This window comes from Agelaius tricolor, unplaced genomic scaffold, assembly GCF_023055355.1.
Source record: "Agelaius tricolor isolate 1412-34295 unplaced genomic scaffold, bAgeTri1.0.p SCAF_35, whole genome shotgun sequence".
Taxonomy (NCBI): domain Eukaryota; kingdom Metazoa; phylum Chordata; class Aves; order Passeriformes; family Icteridae; genus Agelaius; species Agelaius tricolor.
In genome coordinates this window covers 1982115-2001052 of record NW_027269295.1, presented here as the reverse complement: position 1 = coordinate 2001052, position 18938 = coordinate 1982115, and the positions used below count along the sequence as shown (strand labels likewise).

The window sequence follows — 18938 nt, the reverse complement described above, 5'->3', positions numbered from 1 at the left end:
TGAAGCACCCAGGTTTCAACAAGATGGGCCCAGCGGTTTCAGCAGGTTTGAAGCACCCAGGTTTCAGGGAGATGGACCAGGCAGTTTCAGCAGGTTTGAAGCACCCGGGTTTCAGAGAGATCTCCCAGCAGTTTCAGGAGTTTTGAAGCACCCAGATTACAGTGAGACAGGCCAGGCAGTTTCTGGAGGTTTGAAGCACCCAGGTTTCAACAAGATGGGCCCAGCAGTTTCAGCAGGTTTGAAGCACCCGGGTTTCAGGGAGATCTCCCTGCTGGTCTGCAGAGGAGCAGGGCCCAGAGCAGGGTCCCCTCGATGGCTCCAGGCTGCCATCCCCTGGCACTGGGTGCTGGAGCAGAGGCCTTGTCAGCTGCTGCCCGGCAGCTCCCTGTGACTGACAGGAGCCTGATGGGCCCTGAAGCCGAGAATAAAGCTGAAGGAGCCTTGTCCTGACATCAACAGCCTAAATGGTGAGGCAAAAGGCATGACCACAGCCCAGCTGATGTCTTTGTGCCCTACACCAGGGGCATCGCCCACCCTGGGGCATCGCCTCAGCTGTCTGGGCTTTCTTCACATCACCAATGGCCAGAGGTAAGTGTGGGACAGTGGGCCACTGCCTCATTGCACCCATGGTCTGTTCAGTGTCTCTCCACCTGTGAGGGAGCAGACAGGCAGTTTCGTCGCAATGCCTGCCAGTGCTTACCCCTCATCTCAACTTCCACAAAACTGGTGGGGTGCTCACATTCCTGCCCAGTCCCCAACACTGCCTTGGGCCTCCAGCCTGAAGCTGATCTCCCTGATGGGACTTACTGGTACCATTTCATATACCTTCATGAATATATCCCAAGATTTCAGGTCCACATGCAGGGTTCAAACATGTATGGCTATCTTCTGAGATAGGGAAGGTATTTGATACACATTTCCAATAAATGGTGCATCTTCTTACAGACGTGCACTCTTCCCATTTCCTTCTATACAGGGTTATCTTAGAAAACTTATCTTCCTAAGTCCCTGGGTGTAATTGGTCTCCTTGACCTTGTTTCTTCTTATTTTCTCTTCTGCTACCACTAATGAGAAACAAGCTGATATTTTCACACAATTATGCAGAACATGTGGCAGAACTCCCTCCTGACAGGGGATTCTCAGCCCAGAGTCCATTTCTTCACAAATGGCACTGCATTTTGTTTCCATATCTGTACAATTTTGTGATTTAACAATATTGAATTTGGTGTATTATTTAATGGCACTGTTTGCTGAGTATCATGGAAGCCTTCTAATGTACATTTCTAATGAATAATTCCTTGTCCTTCCTTAGTGCCTGAAATAACTAACATAATTTCATTGGAAATGTGTTCTTCCTATTGAACACCACTCTGACTTACTCAACAGCCGCTTGACCAACACGGGCAACAGCACAAACAACTTTTCTCTTTCACTCTGTGTATTTCAGGATTATTTATGTGAGTAAGAAGCTTTCATTGCTCATTGGCTAAAGTGTTATTGAAGGGATAATCATTGGGAAATTAGATTATAAAAAGCTGTACCACCACAAAGCTACACAAAGGTTTTACAAGGAAAAACCGTATCCAAAACTATGTGGTCATACAGACCACACACATAAAAAACAAAAACAAATTATAACTACACATGATGTGAATGCAAATGAATCTACTCTTTATTGCCTATGTATTGAGATGGTTGCAAATATCAAATCTGGAAGACAGTGAGAGAGGGTCCACATTTTGTGCAGCCCTCAGGTCACTTTGCTGCCTGGTGACATCCTCACTCTTCCTCTTCAATCTTCTTGCCATGAATGTCACGGCTCTTCACTCGGAGCTTGTTGACCTGTGACTCTGCAATGTCAGCCCGCTCCTCGGCCTCCTCCAGCTCGTGCTGGATCTTGCGGAACTTGGACAGGTTGACATTGGACAGCTCCTCCTGTGTGGGGAAAGGGAGTCAGGGGTGAGGAGCCCAGGGCAGCGGTTTCATCCTGCTGCAAGCCAGCCTTATGGGGCTGCAAATCAGACTCACAAAGAGCTCCTCATCCTCCCTTTCACAGGACCCTACTGGGACAAGCTTCACCAGGACTGTGTCACATGTGAGAATCTATTTCATCCCTTCGATTTATCATTTCTGTAATTACCCTCACACTACTTGTCTGTATGAATTATGGGGTTAAGAAGACCAGGAAGCCTTCTCCTGCTGATTAGTAGCAGAGATTCAGGAATTTGTCAGTCACTGGGTGTGGCCCCTGGGTTTGTTTACTCTGGCCTCCTCTGTGAAACAGGCTGCAGAACTTCCCTTAATGAATGTCCCTGAATGCAGGGTGCCCAGAGCTCACCAAGGCCTCATGAAACTATAGCAAAACAGCATGGCCAAAAATGTTGTGTCTCGGGAGTTTCTTTCATATCCCTCTCCTGGTATTCAGACTCATTCAATGTGTGTTCTGCCCTAATGGAATTTTTACCCATTCTCAGAGTGATACTTACAGCCTCCTCAGCTTGTCTCTTGTAGGATTTCACTTTCATTTGCAGCTTGTCCACCAGATCCTGAAGCCTGAGCACATTCTTCCTGTCTTCCTCAGACTAAAGAGTTGGTAAACAGATTAGAGAGTCAATTCTTGGTTCTGCATCACATGAGGTTAACAATTCCCCATGGGAATGATATGGGCAAAATGTGACTCACTGTGAGAAAGCCCAGTGAGAGCAGGAGAGCTCCTGCCTTACCTGGTAGGTGAGTTCCTTCACCCTGCGCTCGTACTTGCGCACACCCTTCACGGCTTCAGCGCTGCGCTTCTGCTCAGCATCAACCTCCCCTTCCAGCTCCCGCACCTGCAAGGACAAGCCCAGCCCTGCAGCTGCCCTGGCAATGTCTCTCCAAGGAGGGACACGCTCACTCAGGCACAGCCCCAGCCCTACACACCCTGGCCTCCAGCTTCTGAAGTTGTTTCTTCCCCCCCTTCAGTGCCAGCTGCTCGGCCTCTTCCAGACGGTGCTGCAGGTCCTTCACTGTCTGGTCCAGGTTCTTCTTCATCCTCTCCAGGTGGGCACTGGTGTCCTGCTCCTTCTTCAGCTCTTCTGCCATCATGGCCGCCTGATCAGAGCAAAGGGTCAAAGCCATTTTGGGACTGGAGATGTTTTGGGGAGACTACATTCATCAGCAGCAATGCCAGGAGTGTCCAACTCACATCTGTGATGGCCTTCTTGGCCTTCTCCTCAGCATTGCGGGCTTCCTGGATGGTATCCTCCATTTCACTCTGGATCTGGGAAATGTCCGTTTCCAGCTTCTTCTTGGTGTTGATCAGGCTGGTGTTCTGTGCAACAGGAAAGACAAGATTCCTACTGTCAGACCAAATGCCTCCACATCAAGGCCTGAAAATGTGGCTAGGGTTTAGGAAAGTCTTTAGTGCAAGAGACTTCTTTGGCACCAGAGCAGTAAACCAGATATTGAGGGCTGGATGGAGGGGACATATTGCAGCACATTTCTTCAAATGTGTACATAGAAGTCACTTAAAAGATGAATAACAATTTCAGTCTTTGTTATCACTTGTGAATGGGAAAAATTTCCAACAGCATCTTACCTGGGTGTGGAGGAGCTGTGCACGTTCAGTGGCATCCAGAAGCTCCTGCTCAGCCAATTTCCTTGACCGCTCCGTCTGCTCCAGGGCTGCCCGGAGCTCCTCAACTTCAGCCTGCAGCAGGTTTGCTCTGCGCTCCACCATGGCCACCTGCTCCTTCAGGTCATCCTGTGTCCTGAGAGCATCGTCCAAGTGCAGCTGAGCGTCCTGGAAAGAGAAACAAGGGAAATTACCAGGCATCAGTGGGTGCTTGAATGGCAGAAATGTCATCAATCTCATTTCTCTTTCTGAAGCTCTGCTGAACGGACCTTGAGCACAGCCTGGGTGTTCCTCAGGTTCTTCTGTGCCTCGGAAGCCTGGCGGTTGGCATGGCTCAGCTGGATCTCCATTTCATTCAGGTCTCCTTCCATCTTCTTCTTCAGTCTCAGGGCCTCATTCCTGCTCCTGATCTCAGCATCCAGAGTGCTCTGCATCGAGTCCACGACTCTCAGGTGGTTCCTCTTCAGCTGGTCAATCTCCTCATCTTTCTCTGCTATCTTCCTGTCAATCTCAGACTTCACTTGGTTGAGCTCAAGCTGCAAGCGCAGGATCTTCCCCTCCTCATGTTCCAGGGAGGCCTGCCAATTCAGCACAAAGGATGCTTTATTTTCAAAGTAATCTTTCATGCAGTCCCACAAGAAAGGATGGCTTGGATCCTGCTCTGTCTCCAAAAGACTACACCCATACTCTTGGTGGGGCCATCATTAATTAGCCTTGTCTGTACCTCAGCTTCCTCCAGGGAGGCTTGAAGTTCAGATTTCTCCTGCTCAATCTGCTTTTTCACTTTCTCCAGCTCATGAATCGCCTTTCCTCCCTCCGCAATCTGCTCCGTGAGGTCGGAAATCTCCTCTGTGGGAACAAAGATCAATGGCACGGTCAGGCACAGAGCAGAATGGGAAGGGCCCTGTCCCACCAAGGTGCCAGGCATCTCTGCAGACCTGCAGGCACAGAGCCATGAAGAATGGTGGGAATGGCTGATAGTGAGAAAGGCCAGGGAGGAGCAGAGGGCCAGGGGCTTACGCTGCAAGTTCTTGTTCTCCCGCTTCATTGTTTCCAGGTGGTCCAAGGACTCCTCATAGGCATTCTTCATCTTGAACAGCTCCGTGCTCAGAGAGCGCGACTCCTTCTGCGAGGCCTCCAGCTCAGCCTGCGTTTCCTCATACTTCTGCTTCCATTCTGCCAGGATCTGAAGAGAAACGGGGGGTGAGTAGGGCTGTGGCCATCACGGGGCCCTGCTCTGGCCAGGAGTGCTGGTGCTGGAGGCCAAAAGACCTTGTCAAAGTTCTTCTGCTTCTTATCCAGAGCAGCGCAGGCAGCATTGGATCGCTCCACGTCAATCATCAGGTCCTCCACTTCATTCTGCAGCCTCTGCTTTGTCTTTTCCAGGGAGGCACATTTGGCATTGACAGCCTCAACATGCTCCTCTGCATCCTGCAGGCGCTGGGCCAGCTTCTTCCTGGGAGGAGACAAGCACAGTTGCACGTTAGAGCTTGGAAGGGAATCAGTTCTGTACTTGAGAGAGGTCAGCTGATCACTTTAAGGGTTTTGAACTGTGCACTTTTCACAGATATGTAAGGATCTATACTTTGCTTTGTCCTATCACCTTGGGAGGATTAGGCCTGTTTTAACACTTCTAAAGGCTATGTTTTCTAGTTCCAATCTGCATTTTTTTCTCTCTCCCCCCGTTTTTTACAAAGACGGTATATTCTTGCTTCACTCCCGCCATTCTTATCACTCTCAGAGTTTCTAATTTCCCGTGACCAATTTCAGTCTTCTCCTGTCATTTCCCATTCTGCTTCCCCACATACTTGGCCTCCTCGAGCTCCTCCGTGCGCTGAATCGCGTCCGTCTCATATTTCGTTCTCCACTGGGCCACTTCACCGTTGGCCTTGGACAGGGCTCGCTGCAGCTCTGCCTTGGCCTCCTGCTCCTCCTCATATTGTTCCCGGAGCAAGTCACAGTCGTGGCGAGCGGACTGCAGGGCGTGGGCCAGGGCATTCTTGGCCTGTGGAGACATTGGGTTTGGCAAACTTGAATACTTATATTTAAATCCCTCTTGACTGTGAACTTGAACATGAAAACGGAATGAAACTCTAATTGGGCAAATGTATAGCTTGGAGCTGGTGAAGCCCTCATTGACATATTCTGGAGCATCAGGATGCATTTAGGACTCTTGGGACAGTAATCTGCTGTTTGTATATATGGTCACACATGTGTGGCTGAATCCTGTCTTAGAGGATCTTCAGAATCTCATGGAAGAATCTCATGTGGAATACTTCCTCCAACACATACAGCATCCTGCTTCCTTCCCTCCCTTGTGGTAGAGTGATGGGTTGTGCATTAGTGCTGTTCCCTCCAGTCCTATGTGTGTTTGGGGAAAGAACACTGAAGCAGTCTAGCATCAGTCAGGATTCTGCAGATGCTTTTGGGGGTGATGTAGGCTGTGGACACTAGAGTACTTCCAGACCTTGATTTCTTCCTCTAGATGTCTCTTGAGTTCCTCAATCTGTTGGGTAAATCCTTGCTTGCCCCTAGACAGCTGAGAGATCAGAGCATCTTTCTCCTCCACCTGGCGGGAAAATTCACCTGGAATAGGAAAGGAAAAAAAGGAAGTAGATTGTTCCTCTTATGACAACTTCTGCTTGTAAAGCCATGTAATCTGGAATGGTCTGGAGAGCTTATACCAGCTGCCACTTGTACTCTCAGGGCACAGAGGTCCTGCTGTTGAACTTTGGGGATGAGGATGTCTCACCTGACTCTGTCTGCAGACGAGCTCTTTGTGTATTGAGGTCGTTGATCATGCGCTGATTCTGCTCATCCTTAGTTTTAAGCTCACTCAGCTGATCTTCCAGTGTGCGGCACATCTTCTCCAGATTGGCCTAGAGAGAAAACACAGAAAAGGAAAAGAGATGATGGTCTGCACTCTGCCTTATTGTCACAGTGGAGATTTTGTTTCTGAGAATGTGTGTGTCAGAGGCAAGTTTTTTGCCACACTTTGTTCTTGTGAGCATTTTCTCCTGCAACTCCATACCTTGGCTTTGGAGACAGACTCCATGTTGCTGGCCAAGTCATCAATCTCCATCTTCAGCTCACTCTTCTCCTTCTCCAGCTTCTGCTTCACGCGTTGCAGGTTGTCGATCTGCTCGCCCAGCTCAGCTGTGCTGTCCGCGTGCTTCTTGCGCAGGGCAGAAGCCGTAGCTTCGTGCTGCAGCGTGGCCTCTTCCAGGTCACGGCGCATCTTCTGGAACTCTGCCTCACGCTTCTTGTTCATCTCCACCTGAGCTGCTGTGGCCCCTCCTGCTTCTTCCAGGCGCTCGCTGATCTCCTCCAGCTCCCTGGACAGGTCAGCGCGATGCTTCTCTGCTTTAGCGCGAGAGGTTCGCTCTGCCTCAATTTCCTCCTCCAGCTCCTCAATGCGGGCCTGCAGAACAGCAGGGACCCTTCACAGCTGTGCCCTCCTCCTGCCTGAGCTGAGCCTGAGCAAGGCAGGGCAAGGAACAGAGACTTGCCTGCAGCTCCTTGATCTTCTTCTGAAATTGCATGCCCAGGGCTTGTTCATCTTCAATCTTGCTCTGGATCTGGCTGATTTCAAAATCTTTCCTTTGGGACAAGTGAACAGTGTTAGAGCTCCAAGAAAAAAGATAAGTGCTGCAGCCCAGCACTCAGGTGCCCCAGAACCACACTTACTTCTTCAGTTTCTCATCCAGCTGCTGCTTATCATTCTCCAAATCCATGATGCTGTCCTGGGCCAGCTTCAGGTCTCCTTCCAGTTTCCTCTTTGCTCTCTCCAGGTCCATGCGCAGTTTCTTCTCTTGCTCCAGGGACCCTTCCAGCTAAACACAACAAGACCATCAGGGCTCTGCCAGCCTCGTTGGACTCCATACCTGTCCTGTTCCTGCTCTATGTCTGTGTGCTTACATCATCCACTTGCTGTTCCAGCTTGGTCTTGGCTTTGGTCAGAGTATTGACTTTGTCTTCCTCTACCTGCAGGTCATCCAGGGTCTGCTGATGGGCCTCTTGGAGGGCTTTCTTCTCTTTTGTCAGCTTGGCAATGGTCTCGTCCAAAGCTGCCATCTCCTCAGTCAGGTTTTTCACCTTTGAGAAGAAGGGACCAAATATAAATAAAGGAAGCAGCTATAGAAGTCCTGTGATAACACACATCCCATTTTCTGGAGTTCGAGTGACAGTTTCTTCCTCATACCTTGTTTTCAGTGGCATGTTTTTCCTTCTCCACCTTGGCCAGTGTTAGCTCAAGGTCATCAATATCTTTCTTCAGCTCTGAACATTCATCCTCCAGCTTCCTCTTCTTGGCTGTCAGCTCAGCATTAATTTCTTCTTCATCCTCAGCCCTTTCTGTCAGCTCCTTAATTTTGGCTTCCAGCTGGATTTTGTTTTTGATGAGCTGGTCACACCTTTCCTCAGCATCAGCCAAGCTATCTGCTTCCTGGTGGGGAGATAGAAATTTGTGGGTTCTACTGTTTTGAACATTCTCTGCTCTGCCTTTTTTAATCATAGAGTAGGTAGGTTTAAAAGTAGCAGCTGAACCTGATCTTCAAGATCAGCAATAGAAGGATCTTGAGTGATGTCTACTGGTAAACCTTGTCATTTCGAATCAATATTTATTCTTAAGTTTTTGTGTCTCCTATATTTGTCTCCCAGGGCAGTTATCTGTGACAATGCCTCATACAATAAGCACTAATACAGAACAGAACATTCTAATTCAATTTCTAATTTCAGCATGAGTAAGGTCTTGGAACATTTTTTTTTTCCCTCATGGCAATTGTATCTACTCACTTTTTCTTTGGTTGTCTCAACATAGCCTTAAAATATTTGTTACTTAGTGGCTTTTCAATTTTTGAGAACACTTTTTTTGAGAAAGAAATTTATCACTTTTCTATATACTGCATGGCAAATAAAGTTCTAGCCTATCAGCTACCTCTGTGGCTTCTTTCCAGGCCACGTCTAGGATCTTCTGTGGTAACTAGCTGATCATTTCATCGGTTGTTAAGAAACTCCCTTGTCCTTTTTGAGTTTTAATAGGAAGTATCCATGTTTCTGAAAATAATCAAGGCTTTATTGTATGTAGGAAAAGTAGGTCTTTCTATGAGTCTCTTTGCAGGACAAGAAGCATTCTGACAGTACATCATTCTTTTCCCAGAGGAAAATAAACCGTGATACTCACAGCCTGCACTTGGAGCTGCAGGTCATTTTTCTCCTGCACCAGGGCCACCATTTTCTCTTCCAGCTCCTTCCGCTTTGCTTCAGACTTTGCAAGCTCCTCCTTTGTTTTCTCAAATTCTTCCTTCATGTTGGCCATCTCCTTCTCAGACTCTGCACTCTTCAGCAAGGGCTTGATCTTGAAGAACAGCTTCATCCATGGCCAGTGTTTGACATTCATGAATGAGCGAACGTTGTACTGGATGCAGAAGATGGACTCTCTGAATTGAAATTCACATAGTTATTATATGGATATGGTGTGCTTAATTTAAACTTCATCAGTAAAGTTCCATGAAAATCAACTAATTATGAGAAATATCTACCTCCTCTCCACCATTCTCCTATACTCCACTCTCATCAGGAAGCCCCTGCACCTGGCTTGTGTGCGAGTGATGATTTCTGCCAACTTGTCATCTCTCATCTCCTCCAGGAGTCCCAGCAACCCAGCTTTGAAGAACACCTTGAGAAATTAAATGTTGCACCATGTAATTGTGATGTAGGATAGAACAGAGCACAGAGTCATTCAGGTTGCTGAAAGAGTTTAATGGCCATGATCAGTATCACCTTGGGCCCTCTCCCATAAACTCTGTCCAAGGGCTTAGGACTTCCCATAATCTCAGCCCTAAGCATTCAGTCCTTGTCTGACCCATGTGTCATGAGTACTGGTTTCCAATTCAGCCACAGCCTCAGCCACTCCTATACCTGGTCATGGACACTGGTGAGCTCTACCATGACCTTTTAATTCCTGGTTTGATGTTAGACCAATCTCACTTCTGTGTCTATGTCCATGAATTAATGACTAGGGCCTTGCCTTTTTAGCCTACCTATATGTGACCCTGACAAATGTTGAAAAACAAGGTTTTATGGCTTCAACTTAGATCATTTTATTGTAACAGACTTGACTGATGGTGTGGACTCTCAGTTGAGTCTGACTACCATTCCTGGGTCATCTTCACTTGCCTTGAGTACAGTGAGACTGGGCACATGCTGGTAGTAGCCCCTAGTCTGGCAGCTCTGTTATGTTATTGTGCTGTGCCTGATTCCCTGACAGAGCCCGCTCTCACTGGTTTGGACAAACTTTTAACACAGGTCTTGTTTTTACCTTGGTGTGACCAAATCGGTACTGGGTGTGGTCAACATCAATGGACCCAAGGAGCTTCTCTGAAGCTTTCTTGTTGTCCATGAACTGTCCCTCTGGGATAGCACTGGCATTAAGTACTCTGTATCTGTAGGAGAAAACAGAACATTAAGAAATCTCATTCGTTGAAACAACCACCATAACTTTTCAGACTGTACCATTGAACCAATCTCATGCCTAGAGACAGCTCACCCTCTAAGGCGAGGATATGGGAAATGCTTTTAATAGTAATTCTAAGTACAAAACAATCCTGATCTCAGCACTGCCACATCACCATAAACTGATGGTGAAACATCTACATGTATGATCAGTGCCAATTTAAAATAAAAAGTTCACAGTATATTATAAGATGATCAGGCTCTTCAGCTTGCTCTGCATTGGCAGAAAGGTTCAGAGCTCTCACCTCTGTTTGAAGTCAGCATAGAGGACTCTGCTGGGGAACCCTTTCCTGCAGATCCTGATCCCTTCCAGCACGCCGTTACAGCGCAGCTGGTGCAGCACCAGCTCGTGCTCCATGGCACCTGACAAATACCAGCATTAGTGACTACCCTGCTGTTTGGCACTCAGGAGAAGAGCTTCTGCTGCTCAAGCTTTCCTCCCCTTGGCTTGCCTTACCAGGTGTTTTAGTCTCATTAGGGATGATGCACCGTACAAAATGGGGGTGAGTGCTTCTCAAGTTAGCCATCAGCTTGTTTAAATTCTCCTGTGAGATCATGAAATGAAGTTTACATTATTAAGGGTAAGCAGTAGAATCTTAACAGTGGATGTAACAAACTGGTGTTTCAGGATGCAGACCTTTCTTCTCTAAAACAAGTTGCAGAACTCCCCAAAGGAAAATTGGAAGCTGAAGGGTCCCAAATTTTGGTATTGAAGTTCTTTTACAGAATAATGGTTAGCATTACTTTTCCTTGACCTCCTCATCCAAATACAGGGCTATCATCTCACAGTTTTCCTTTGAGCTGGTAATTCTTGTGGTATAGTGTTGGGGATATTAAATAAATGACACACTCCTGATCGAGCATGACTAGCATCTGATTTTTCAGCTAAGTAAGTTGTTTCTAAATGGAGGGGGTGGTCCATATAAAATGACTCTTTAATAGTAATTCAGTCTCAAAGTTTGAAGACAACTGAAAACTGACCTCAGAAGTCATTAATTTGATATAATTTAATCTTTGCTCTTTTTTCACATTGAAATCCAGTCATTGTCTTAAAATCCTATAATGTTGGAGTAATTTCTTTTTGCTTTTTATGTTTGATCTATTATTTTCAAATTTTACTATGAGTAAGTACTGAAAATCTGCCTAAAGACATAAAAAAGTCTAGGAAATCTATCTGAATGCTATGGAGAGGATTTTAAGGAAGTTAGCTGGTAAGTTACTCACTCCCATCTAAGTAGGTGAACTTAAGATATCTTTGTGGAATATTCAAAGATGGTATTATAAAAGGAATATTGCATAAGTTACAAGGATGGAAAGGGAAGGGTTTTAAAGGATGACAAGAGTTATATCCAAAATGCAAACAGACCTTTCAGATTCAGAATAAAAGGCTTTCCATCTTTAAGGAGATATTAAATACTCTAATTACCCTGAAAAGAGCTGAGACAGTCTGGAAAGAAGAACCCTTCTTCTTGCCTCCCTTCTTGCCACCACCACCAGCATCTGAAAAAAAAAGAAAATAAAAAAAGTTTTATAATATGGACAAGATATATTGGATAATACAAAACACAAAGCCACTTTACATTCTAGTGTTTACAGCTTTAATTCTAAAAAAAATTGTCCTATATTAAAAATACAATTTCAACAAAAAAACTGACCTGCATCGGCTCCACCATAGCTGGCAAAGAGTAAAGCCAGGGTCTTCACAGATGATTTCTGGTACAGCCCAATGACAGTTTCATTCAGAGGGTCCTTGTTCTTCTCCAGCCAGCCAGAGATGTTGTAGTCCACTGTGCCAGCATAGTGCACCAGGGAGAAGTGGGCCTCAGCCTTGCCTTTGCCTGGCTTGGGCTTCTGGAAGTTGTTGGACTTGCCCAGGTGCTGGTCATAGAGCTTGTTCTTGAAAGAGGTGTCAGTTGCCTTGGGGAACATGCACTCCTCTTCCAGGATGGAGAAAATGCCCATGGGCTGGGAGAAATCACAAGTGACAAGGGAAGGTTAATGGAAATGTTCAATGTCACTTTAGATGGGATGCTCACCTGCCTGGTCTAGTGGAAGGAGTCCCCCGCCATGGTAGGGGATTGGAACAAAATGTTCTTTATGGTCCCTTCCAACCCAAACCAATCTGTGACTCTATGACAATGACAAGAACCCTGTACTATGAACATCAAAGTCTTGTTGTACTATTGGCAGCATCTCAGCCTGGATGAAAGCCTGGTTTTACCAGGAGTTGTTCTCAGTCAAGGAGTTTATTTCTTTGGCCATCCCTTGCCTCCCTGCAGCCTATCTTCATGGAATTGGTAGGAATGCCTATCCAGCTCACATGAGAATTGGTAGTAGAATTGGGGAAGCAATGATAAAGAGAAAAATATGGGGAAAAACAGCTACAAGGGGCGTTGTAGTCTGGGGAGGTCAGGTGATGTGATATTTATTTCTCAAATTTGTCTGTGGACTTTGGATTTGACTGTGCCTCAGAAACATCACAGAATTCCAACAGCCATCATATCATGCAAGGGAAAGGTACCTTCTCAATGAGCTCAATGCAGGCAGCCAGGTCCATGCCAAAGTCAATGAACTCCCATTCAATCCCCTCCTTCTTGTATTCCTCTTGCTCCAGCACGAACATGTGGTGGTTGAAGAACTGTTGCAGTTTCTCATTGGTGAAGTTGATGCACAGCTGCTCAAAGCTGTTGAACTGCCCAAAGCAAGGAAAAGTGCACAGGTTCTCAAGGTGTGCTAAAACACACAGGCCCTTGCCACCATTCTCCTAAGGCTGTTTGAAGTTGAAACACCAGTCCCAACCCCACTCTACCACCATGTGTTTCTACTCTAACACTCAATGTCCTTGGAAGGAGATTTTCATTATTACTTTGCAAATCAAAGCAAAAGTGACAATTCTTTTTCACTGTGCTACTCAGCTGCAAGTCTTTGGTAAGCTCAGTAGCTCCATGGTGCCAGTTCTCTGAGCTGCTGGATGGTAGAAACCTCCTGAGTGTCTCAGCCAAGAATTTCCCAGGTCTCAGAACAATAATATGAGGGGGTTTGTGTTCTGACATAGAAGTCCTTGCATCATCACTGCATTCACAGAACAGGAAACATGCTGTGAACTTGCCAGACCACTGCCTTTACAAGAGCATCCACCTCTCTGGCTCATAGCTGTGTGAGCCTTAGTCCTCTGTGTGTTCCTGTGTCCTCCTGACCCCTCCTTGCCCATTGACACTGTCAAGGTGTCAAACCCTTGCTCCTTACATCAAAGATCTCAAAGCCAGCAATGTCCAGCACACCAATGAAGTACTGCCTGGGCTGTTTCGTGTCCAGCTGTTGGTTGATACGAACAACCATCCACAGGAACATCTTCTCAAACATTGCCTTGGCCAGGGCACCGACAGCATTGTTCACCTAGCGGAGGAGACAGGATTGGAATTACCTCTGAGGGGCAAAGAAAAATGCGCACATAGTCCTTCAAGCTGTGCATTTTCAACTGTCAGATGTTACCTGTGTCACGTTTTGACCTTTGGTCACGAATTCATTCCCAACCTTGACTCGGGGGTAACACAAGGCCTTGAGAAATTCAGCTGAGTTGAGGCCAGTTAGGTAGGCAGCCTTGTCAGCCACTAGAGGTGGGGGGGGAGAGAAAAGCACTTGTTCATGGACAATCTCTATACTTCAGGTGTTGTGAACAACTTTGCTGTTCATGTTCTAGGAATGGAAGAACATTTATCTCATTCCATATTGAAGGCCTGTGGAGCAATGCAAATTCTGGAAACTACTGATGCTGGTCTTTGAAAGCAGGAACAAGGATGGCTTGGATAGGAAGAGCTTGAACCAGGAATTTCCCAGAAGAACAACAGAAGCCAGTAGCAGGACGTAAGGCAAGGCATATTTTCTCTCTGTGGGAAGGGGATTTGTTGAAATGGAAGTTTCAGCATTCAGGCAGTATGATTTTGGGGAGCCACCATTGGATAGAATAATGGAACTTCCCATGACTAGGAAAGCGCCTCTGCAGTTAGAGGGACTGGGGCAAAAAAGGAATTCTCTGTATGGTATGTGGGGACTCAGGCCACTGCAGTGTGCCTCTGGAGGCTAACATATCACCTCTGGAGGCAGAGAAGGGCACAAATCAGCCCCTGAATTTGTGGGTACCTTCTGTGCCATCAGGCTCTGCCTGCTCCTCTCGTTGTTTCTGCTTGAACTTGAGGTTCCCATAGTGCATGACAGCCCCTGTCAGCTTGTAGATGGCTGTTTTCTCATCTGCAGTGAAGCCCAGGATGTCAATGGCACTCTGCAATCAAAATAATGAATTCAAAAATGTGTCCTTAGTGGGTCAGAGATGTCACCCTCAAGGCATGCTCTGTAGGTACCTTGTTGCTGTGTTACTTACATCTGTAGCCATGAGCTCCTCCTGGTCATCAATGCTGGGGACAGTGACCTCTCCTTGACTCACATAATGGAAATCATAGGGGTTGGTGGTAATGAGGAGCATGTCTGCAAATAGGAAAAGGCAAGGCATAGGTTTACTTTTGCCAACAGGTAAGAGAGGGAGCTGTTCCTAAGTGATCAACCCCAAAAAGCCATAATGCTCTTTCCTACCAATTAGCTCTGGCTTCTTGTTGGACATGATCTGATAAAAGATGTGGTAGCTCCTTTCCGCCTGGAGCTGGAAAGTGACTCTGGACTTCTCCAGCAGATCTGCCCAGAGAGGTAGAAAGAGTTAGACACTTGTGGGAATGTACATGGAGATGGGAATTTGGGAAGGGATGGGAGCCTTCCAGGAGAATCTCTTACAAGTTTCAATATCAGCAGAAGCCAGTTTGCCTGTGGCACCAAAGTGGATTCTGATGAATTTGCCCTGTGAAGCAGAAGCAGCAGCAGGTCAGCCTGGATGTGTTCTGCTGACATCTTCTTTGCATGAAGAACTTCTCAGGCATCAAGTGTGTTGCCATGAGGGGGGAAGATCTTATGCAAAGTAAGAACTCACAAAGCGTGAGGAGTTGTCATTCCTCACGGTCTTGGCATTTCCAAAGGCCTCCAGCAGTGGGTTGGCACTGATGATTTGATCCTCAAGTGTCCCCTAGAACAGATGTCTTCTTGTCATGATCTAGATCATCAAGAAATTGAGTTGTTGCAGGTTTTTAGCCCTGGGACCTCACCTGCATTTTGCCTGAGGTCTGCTCCTCCTTCTTCTTGTCCCCACTGGCTGCAATTGTTGCAAAGTACTGGATGACACGCTTTGTGTTCACAGTCTTCCCGGCCCCGGATTCTCCGCTGCCAAAGCCAAGAGAGAAGCAGAGGGTGCGTGGTCAGGCAGGCGGTGCCCTGGCACCGGGCAGCCCCACAGGGACCCGCGCAGGGGGGTACCTACGTGATCAGGATGGACTGGTTCTCACGATCTGTGAACAAGGCAGAAAATAAATTATTATTATTATGTGTCATGAATATCATTGATAAAATTCTTCCTGTGACTTTTAGAAGGTGCACTAGGATTGGGCATCTATTTCCATTAATAAACTTTTCTACCTTCACCCCTACTACTTCCTTTTCAATATTTAATGTTCCTAGATCCAGTTGGGAAGTTGATGTCATGACCTTGAGATGATGCCAAGTATAGCACACTTGCACTTCTTTTTCTGGCAATTCCCTTCATGTCATGCTATTCATTTTGTTTGTAAAAATTATTCCAACTAATGATCAATTTTGTAGAGTTACTGATTAAATTGTCTATCAGCAAGCTGTATTGAACTGAAGCATGTGCGTCTCATAAACTTTATTACATGGGAGCAACCATTCCTGATCAATCAATAAGTCTCCTGAATGTTTTTTATGTTGTTGGCCAATTGATTATTGCCTAAAGAAAATCAAAGTAACATTCTAAATATGTAGTAACCTTTACCAGAGTAGTCTGCCATAATCTAGAATATTCAATTTTTGGTACTTACTTAATTGGATTCAATATTTCTCTTTGCTATATCTTGAGCTGAGTTTGCTTTCCATAATTTTGTCTGGTTGCTTTTTTAACCTATGCTCCCATTGTGACTCCATTGACAAAACCTTTGCACTATAAAAACTGAAAAATCTCCAGGAATAGACTAATCAATTAGGGAACTAACTTTTAGTGGAGAAGTCTGGGTTTACACTCACAAAGTTTCTGCATGTCTTATGAAGGAGTCAGCAAGGTTAAACATATGACACCTTTGACCCTGATAAGACACAAAGTACTCAAACATCAATTTAATATTGTTTGTTTTCATTAAATTCTCTTCTGATTAACTTTCTTAACACTCTGAATGCTACAGATTTAAATACAGTAACTGGGGACAAAAGAGGGAAGAAAATTTCTTGTAACAAATTAAAATACATGTTATTATACTGTTATCTATATTTCCGACCAAGCTGCTGTTTCCTGAAATTCTAGTTATTTAGACTGTGCTAGAAACATTGTCACTACCCTTCTTTGGTATTTCTTTCATTTATAATAATGAATGGAAAAGAAGAAATTGATTGAGACAGAGGAAGGAAGTTATCAATTTTCTGAGCACGTTTCACTGCAATTTCTGACTGAGACTGCTTCTAGAGTTTTTGTAAAGCTACCATAGAAAACATTGGCTCCAATGTTGAATGTACTTTCCATTTATACACAGCGTTATTTACAGAAATTCACCCTAGTGATTTTCAGTCCTGCATAGCAAATCATTAAAAGAACAATCCTTTCATCTGAGAAAAAGCAGAGATTTAAAATATATCCAAATTTCTTGAATGGAAAATCTGACAATATATTCAATATTAAATCATATCCTCCCAAATACACTGGACATGAAAATTTAACATTGATTTCTATAAACTTTATCTAAATTATGATGTTCAATAAAAAATCTATTTACAGTGATGACAGACCATCCACATTCCCAGCAACATTAAACTGAACTATTGTTTCAAAAAAAGACATTTTTCTCCTTTGTGAGCGTTTACAGCCAAGTGATTTTAAAGAAAATCATGAAACTCACCAGTCAGCATGAACTGATAGGCGTTGTCAGAGATGGAGAAGATGTGTGGAGGGGCCTCCTGGCGCTTCTTGCCTCGGTAGGCCAACACCACCTCGGGGTTGTACACCGGCAGCCACTTGTAGGGGTTGACGGTGACGCAGAAGAGACCCGAGTAGGTCTGCAAGGAAGGGACACAGCACCTTGGCTTCCCCTGAGGCTGGCCCAGCAGCCCCTGAGGCTGCCCAGAGGAAGCTGCTGCTGCCACTTACGTAGATCATCCAGGCTGCGTAACGCTCTTTGAGGTTGTACAGCACAGCGGGTTCGTGCAGGTGGGTCATCATGGCCATGTCCTCGATTTTGTCATACTTGGGAGGGTTCATGGAGAAGACTTGATCTTCTTTCACAGTCAGGGTCTGCCACACAATAGAGAGATGTATGTATGTCAGCTAAGAACCTAGAGTGGAAATTAGATTTTATTTGTACATTTTGAATTTATTCACCTCTCCACCTTCAGTCTTGACAGTGATCTTCCCTGCATCCTTACTCTCAATCTTCCCTTTCACATAGGACTCCTTTGGATGTGCCACAAAGACACAGGTCTTGGCATCGAAAGGTTTGTTCTGGGCCTCAATTCTCTCCTTCTCCGATTTTCGGAGGTAAGGAGCCGCCTCGCCAAAGGCGGCCATGTCAGCGTCTGGAGTTGACATTGTTGCACTTCTTCAGGAGCCACAGTCTGCAGGGTCCTCTGTAGGCTACAAGATATGTTGTGTCAGTGAATGAACATCTTTTTGTGAAAGGAAGGAGATCTTTTGCACTTTGATCTTTTGAAATATTAAAGTAGGTATAAGCAAGACAAAAGTTGGATTTAAACTTCCCAGTCTTGGCTGAAAATACTTACACAGATCTCTAAAATTAATCCTTAGACATCCAGCTAAGAGACCATGTACAGAACAGCAGTTAAGTGTACAGTATGTTGTGAAGTTTAGCAGTATTATTTCAACTTTTTAACTCTAGCAAATTTGGCTGTTCCCATAACAGAGTCTCTGTTTTTGTTTTTTTTTAATGCTACTGAAAGTCTCTGAATTAGTTCTTTTTTCTGATAGCAAGTAGTGGCTTTCTAAAAATTACTTGCTATGGATAATTCATCTTGCATTATGACAGATAAAAATGTTACTATTGCCTGTTATCCCTGCCACAAATGTTAAACTCTTGGATTTCATCCTGTTCCTTAAAAGTTGTTAAATTTTGTTATTGATTTTGGTGGCAGAGGTCACTGCTACTTGAAAACATAAAACCTCATTTTGTGTTGCACAGATATTCAGATCTAATACATAATTTGAAGGAAAACATGCTGCCTTCAAACCTACAATACAGTTACTGCTTATAGAGTCAGTCCATGACAGAAGTGGATATCCAAGTCTTATAGGAAGTTAAATGGAATAAAAAGGTATATGTTTTGCCCAGCAGTTCACAGGAGCCAAACACTTACCTCGAAATTTTCTGTCAAGACTGGGCACAGCACTCCAAAGAGACTTTTATAGACTCTGGTATGCAGATGCTTTGGATGTTTCCTTTTCCTTCTGTCAAAATATATTTTGGCAAACCATCTTTGGCAAAATATTGTCTGGCAAACTTAACTAATGGCATAATTGTCATTTGACCTGATATATTTAGAAATGTTTCGCATCTTACCATCCCTGTGGACACATTTCCTATAAATAGTCTGACAGGGCTATTAATATTGGAATCTGGACTAGTCAAGGCACTTAAAGAACTTGGGTGTATGATTTATTGGCTCTTCTATGATCTTTACAGGTAACTTAATCTTTGATCCA

General features: G+C 45.1%; 1 protein-coding gene across 1 annotated transcript; it reads right to left on the bottom strand.

Annotated features, from left to right (window-relative positions):
- Nucleotides 1-1779: 1779 nt before the first annotated feature.
- Nucleotides 1780-17810, bottom strand: LOC139602787 (myosin heavy chain, skeletal muscle, adult). Its single transcript, XM_071452957.1, has 38 exons — nucleotides 17604-17810; nucleotides 17373-17516; nucleotides 17125-17281; nucleotides 15486-15513; nucleotides 15274-15388; nucleotides 15102-15194; nucleotides 14909-14972; nucleotides 14714-14812; nucleotides 14505-14608; nucleotides 14267-14405; nucleotides 13619-13737; nucleotides 13373-13522; nucleotides 12648-12818; nucleotides 11782-12091; nucleotides 11553-11626; nucleotides 10584-10671; nucleotides 10372-10489; nucleotides 9933-10056; nucleotides 9154-9290; nucleotides 8796-9051; nucleotides 7815-8057; nucleotides 7532-7708; nucleotides 7301-7446; nucleotides 7123-7213; nucleotides 6645-7034; nucleotides 6366-6492; nucleotides 6081-6199; nucleotides 5422-5618; nucleotides 4886-5069; nucleotides 4634-4799; nucleotides 4338-4462; nucleotides 3883-4191; nucleotides 3578-3781; nucleotides 3185-3310; nucleotides 2920-3090; nucleotides 2724-2828; nucleotides 2487-2582; nucleotides 1780-1935 (listed from the first exon to the last, which is right to left on the bottom strand). The coding sequence occupies exons 1-38, from the start codon at nucleotides 17808-17810 to the stop codon at nucleotides 1780-1782; spliced, it is 5829 nt and encodes a 1942-aa protein (XP_071309058.1).
- Between the last annotated feature and the right edge of the window lie 1128 nt (nucleotides 17811-18938).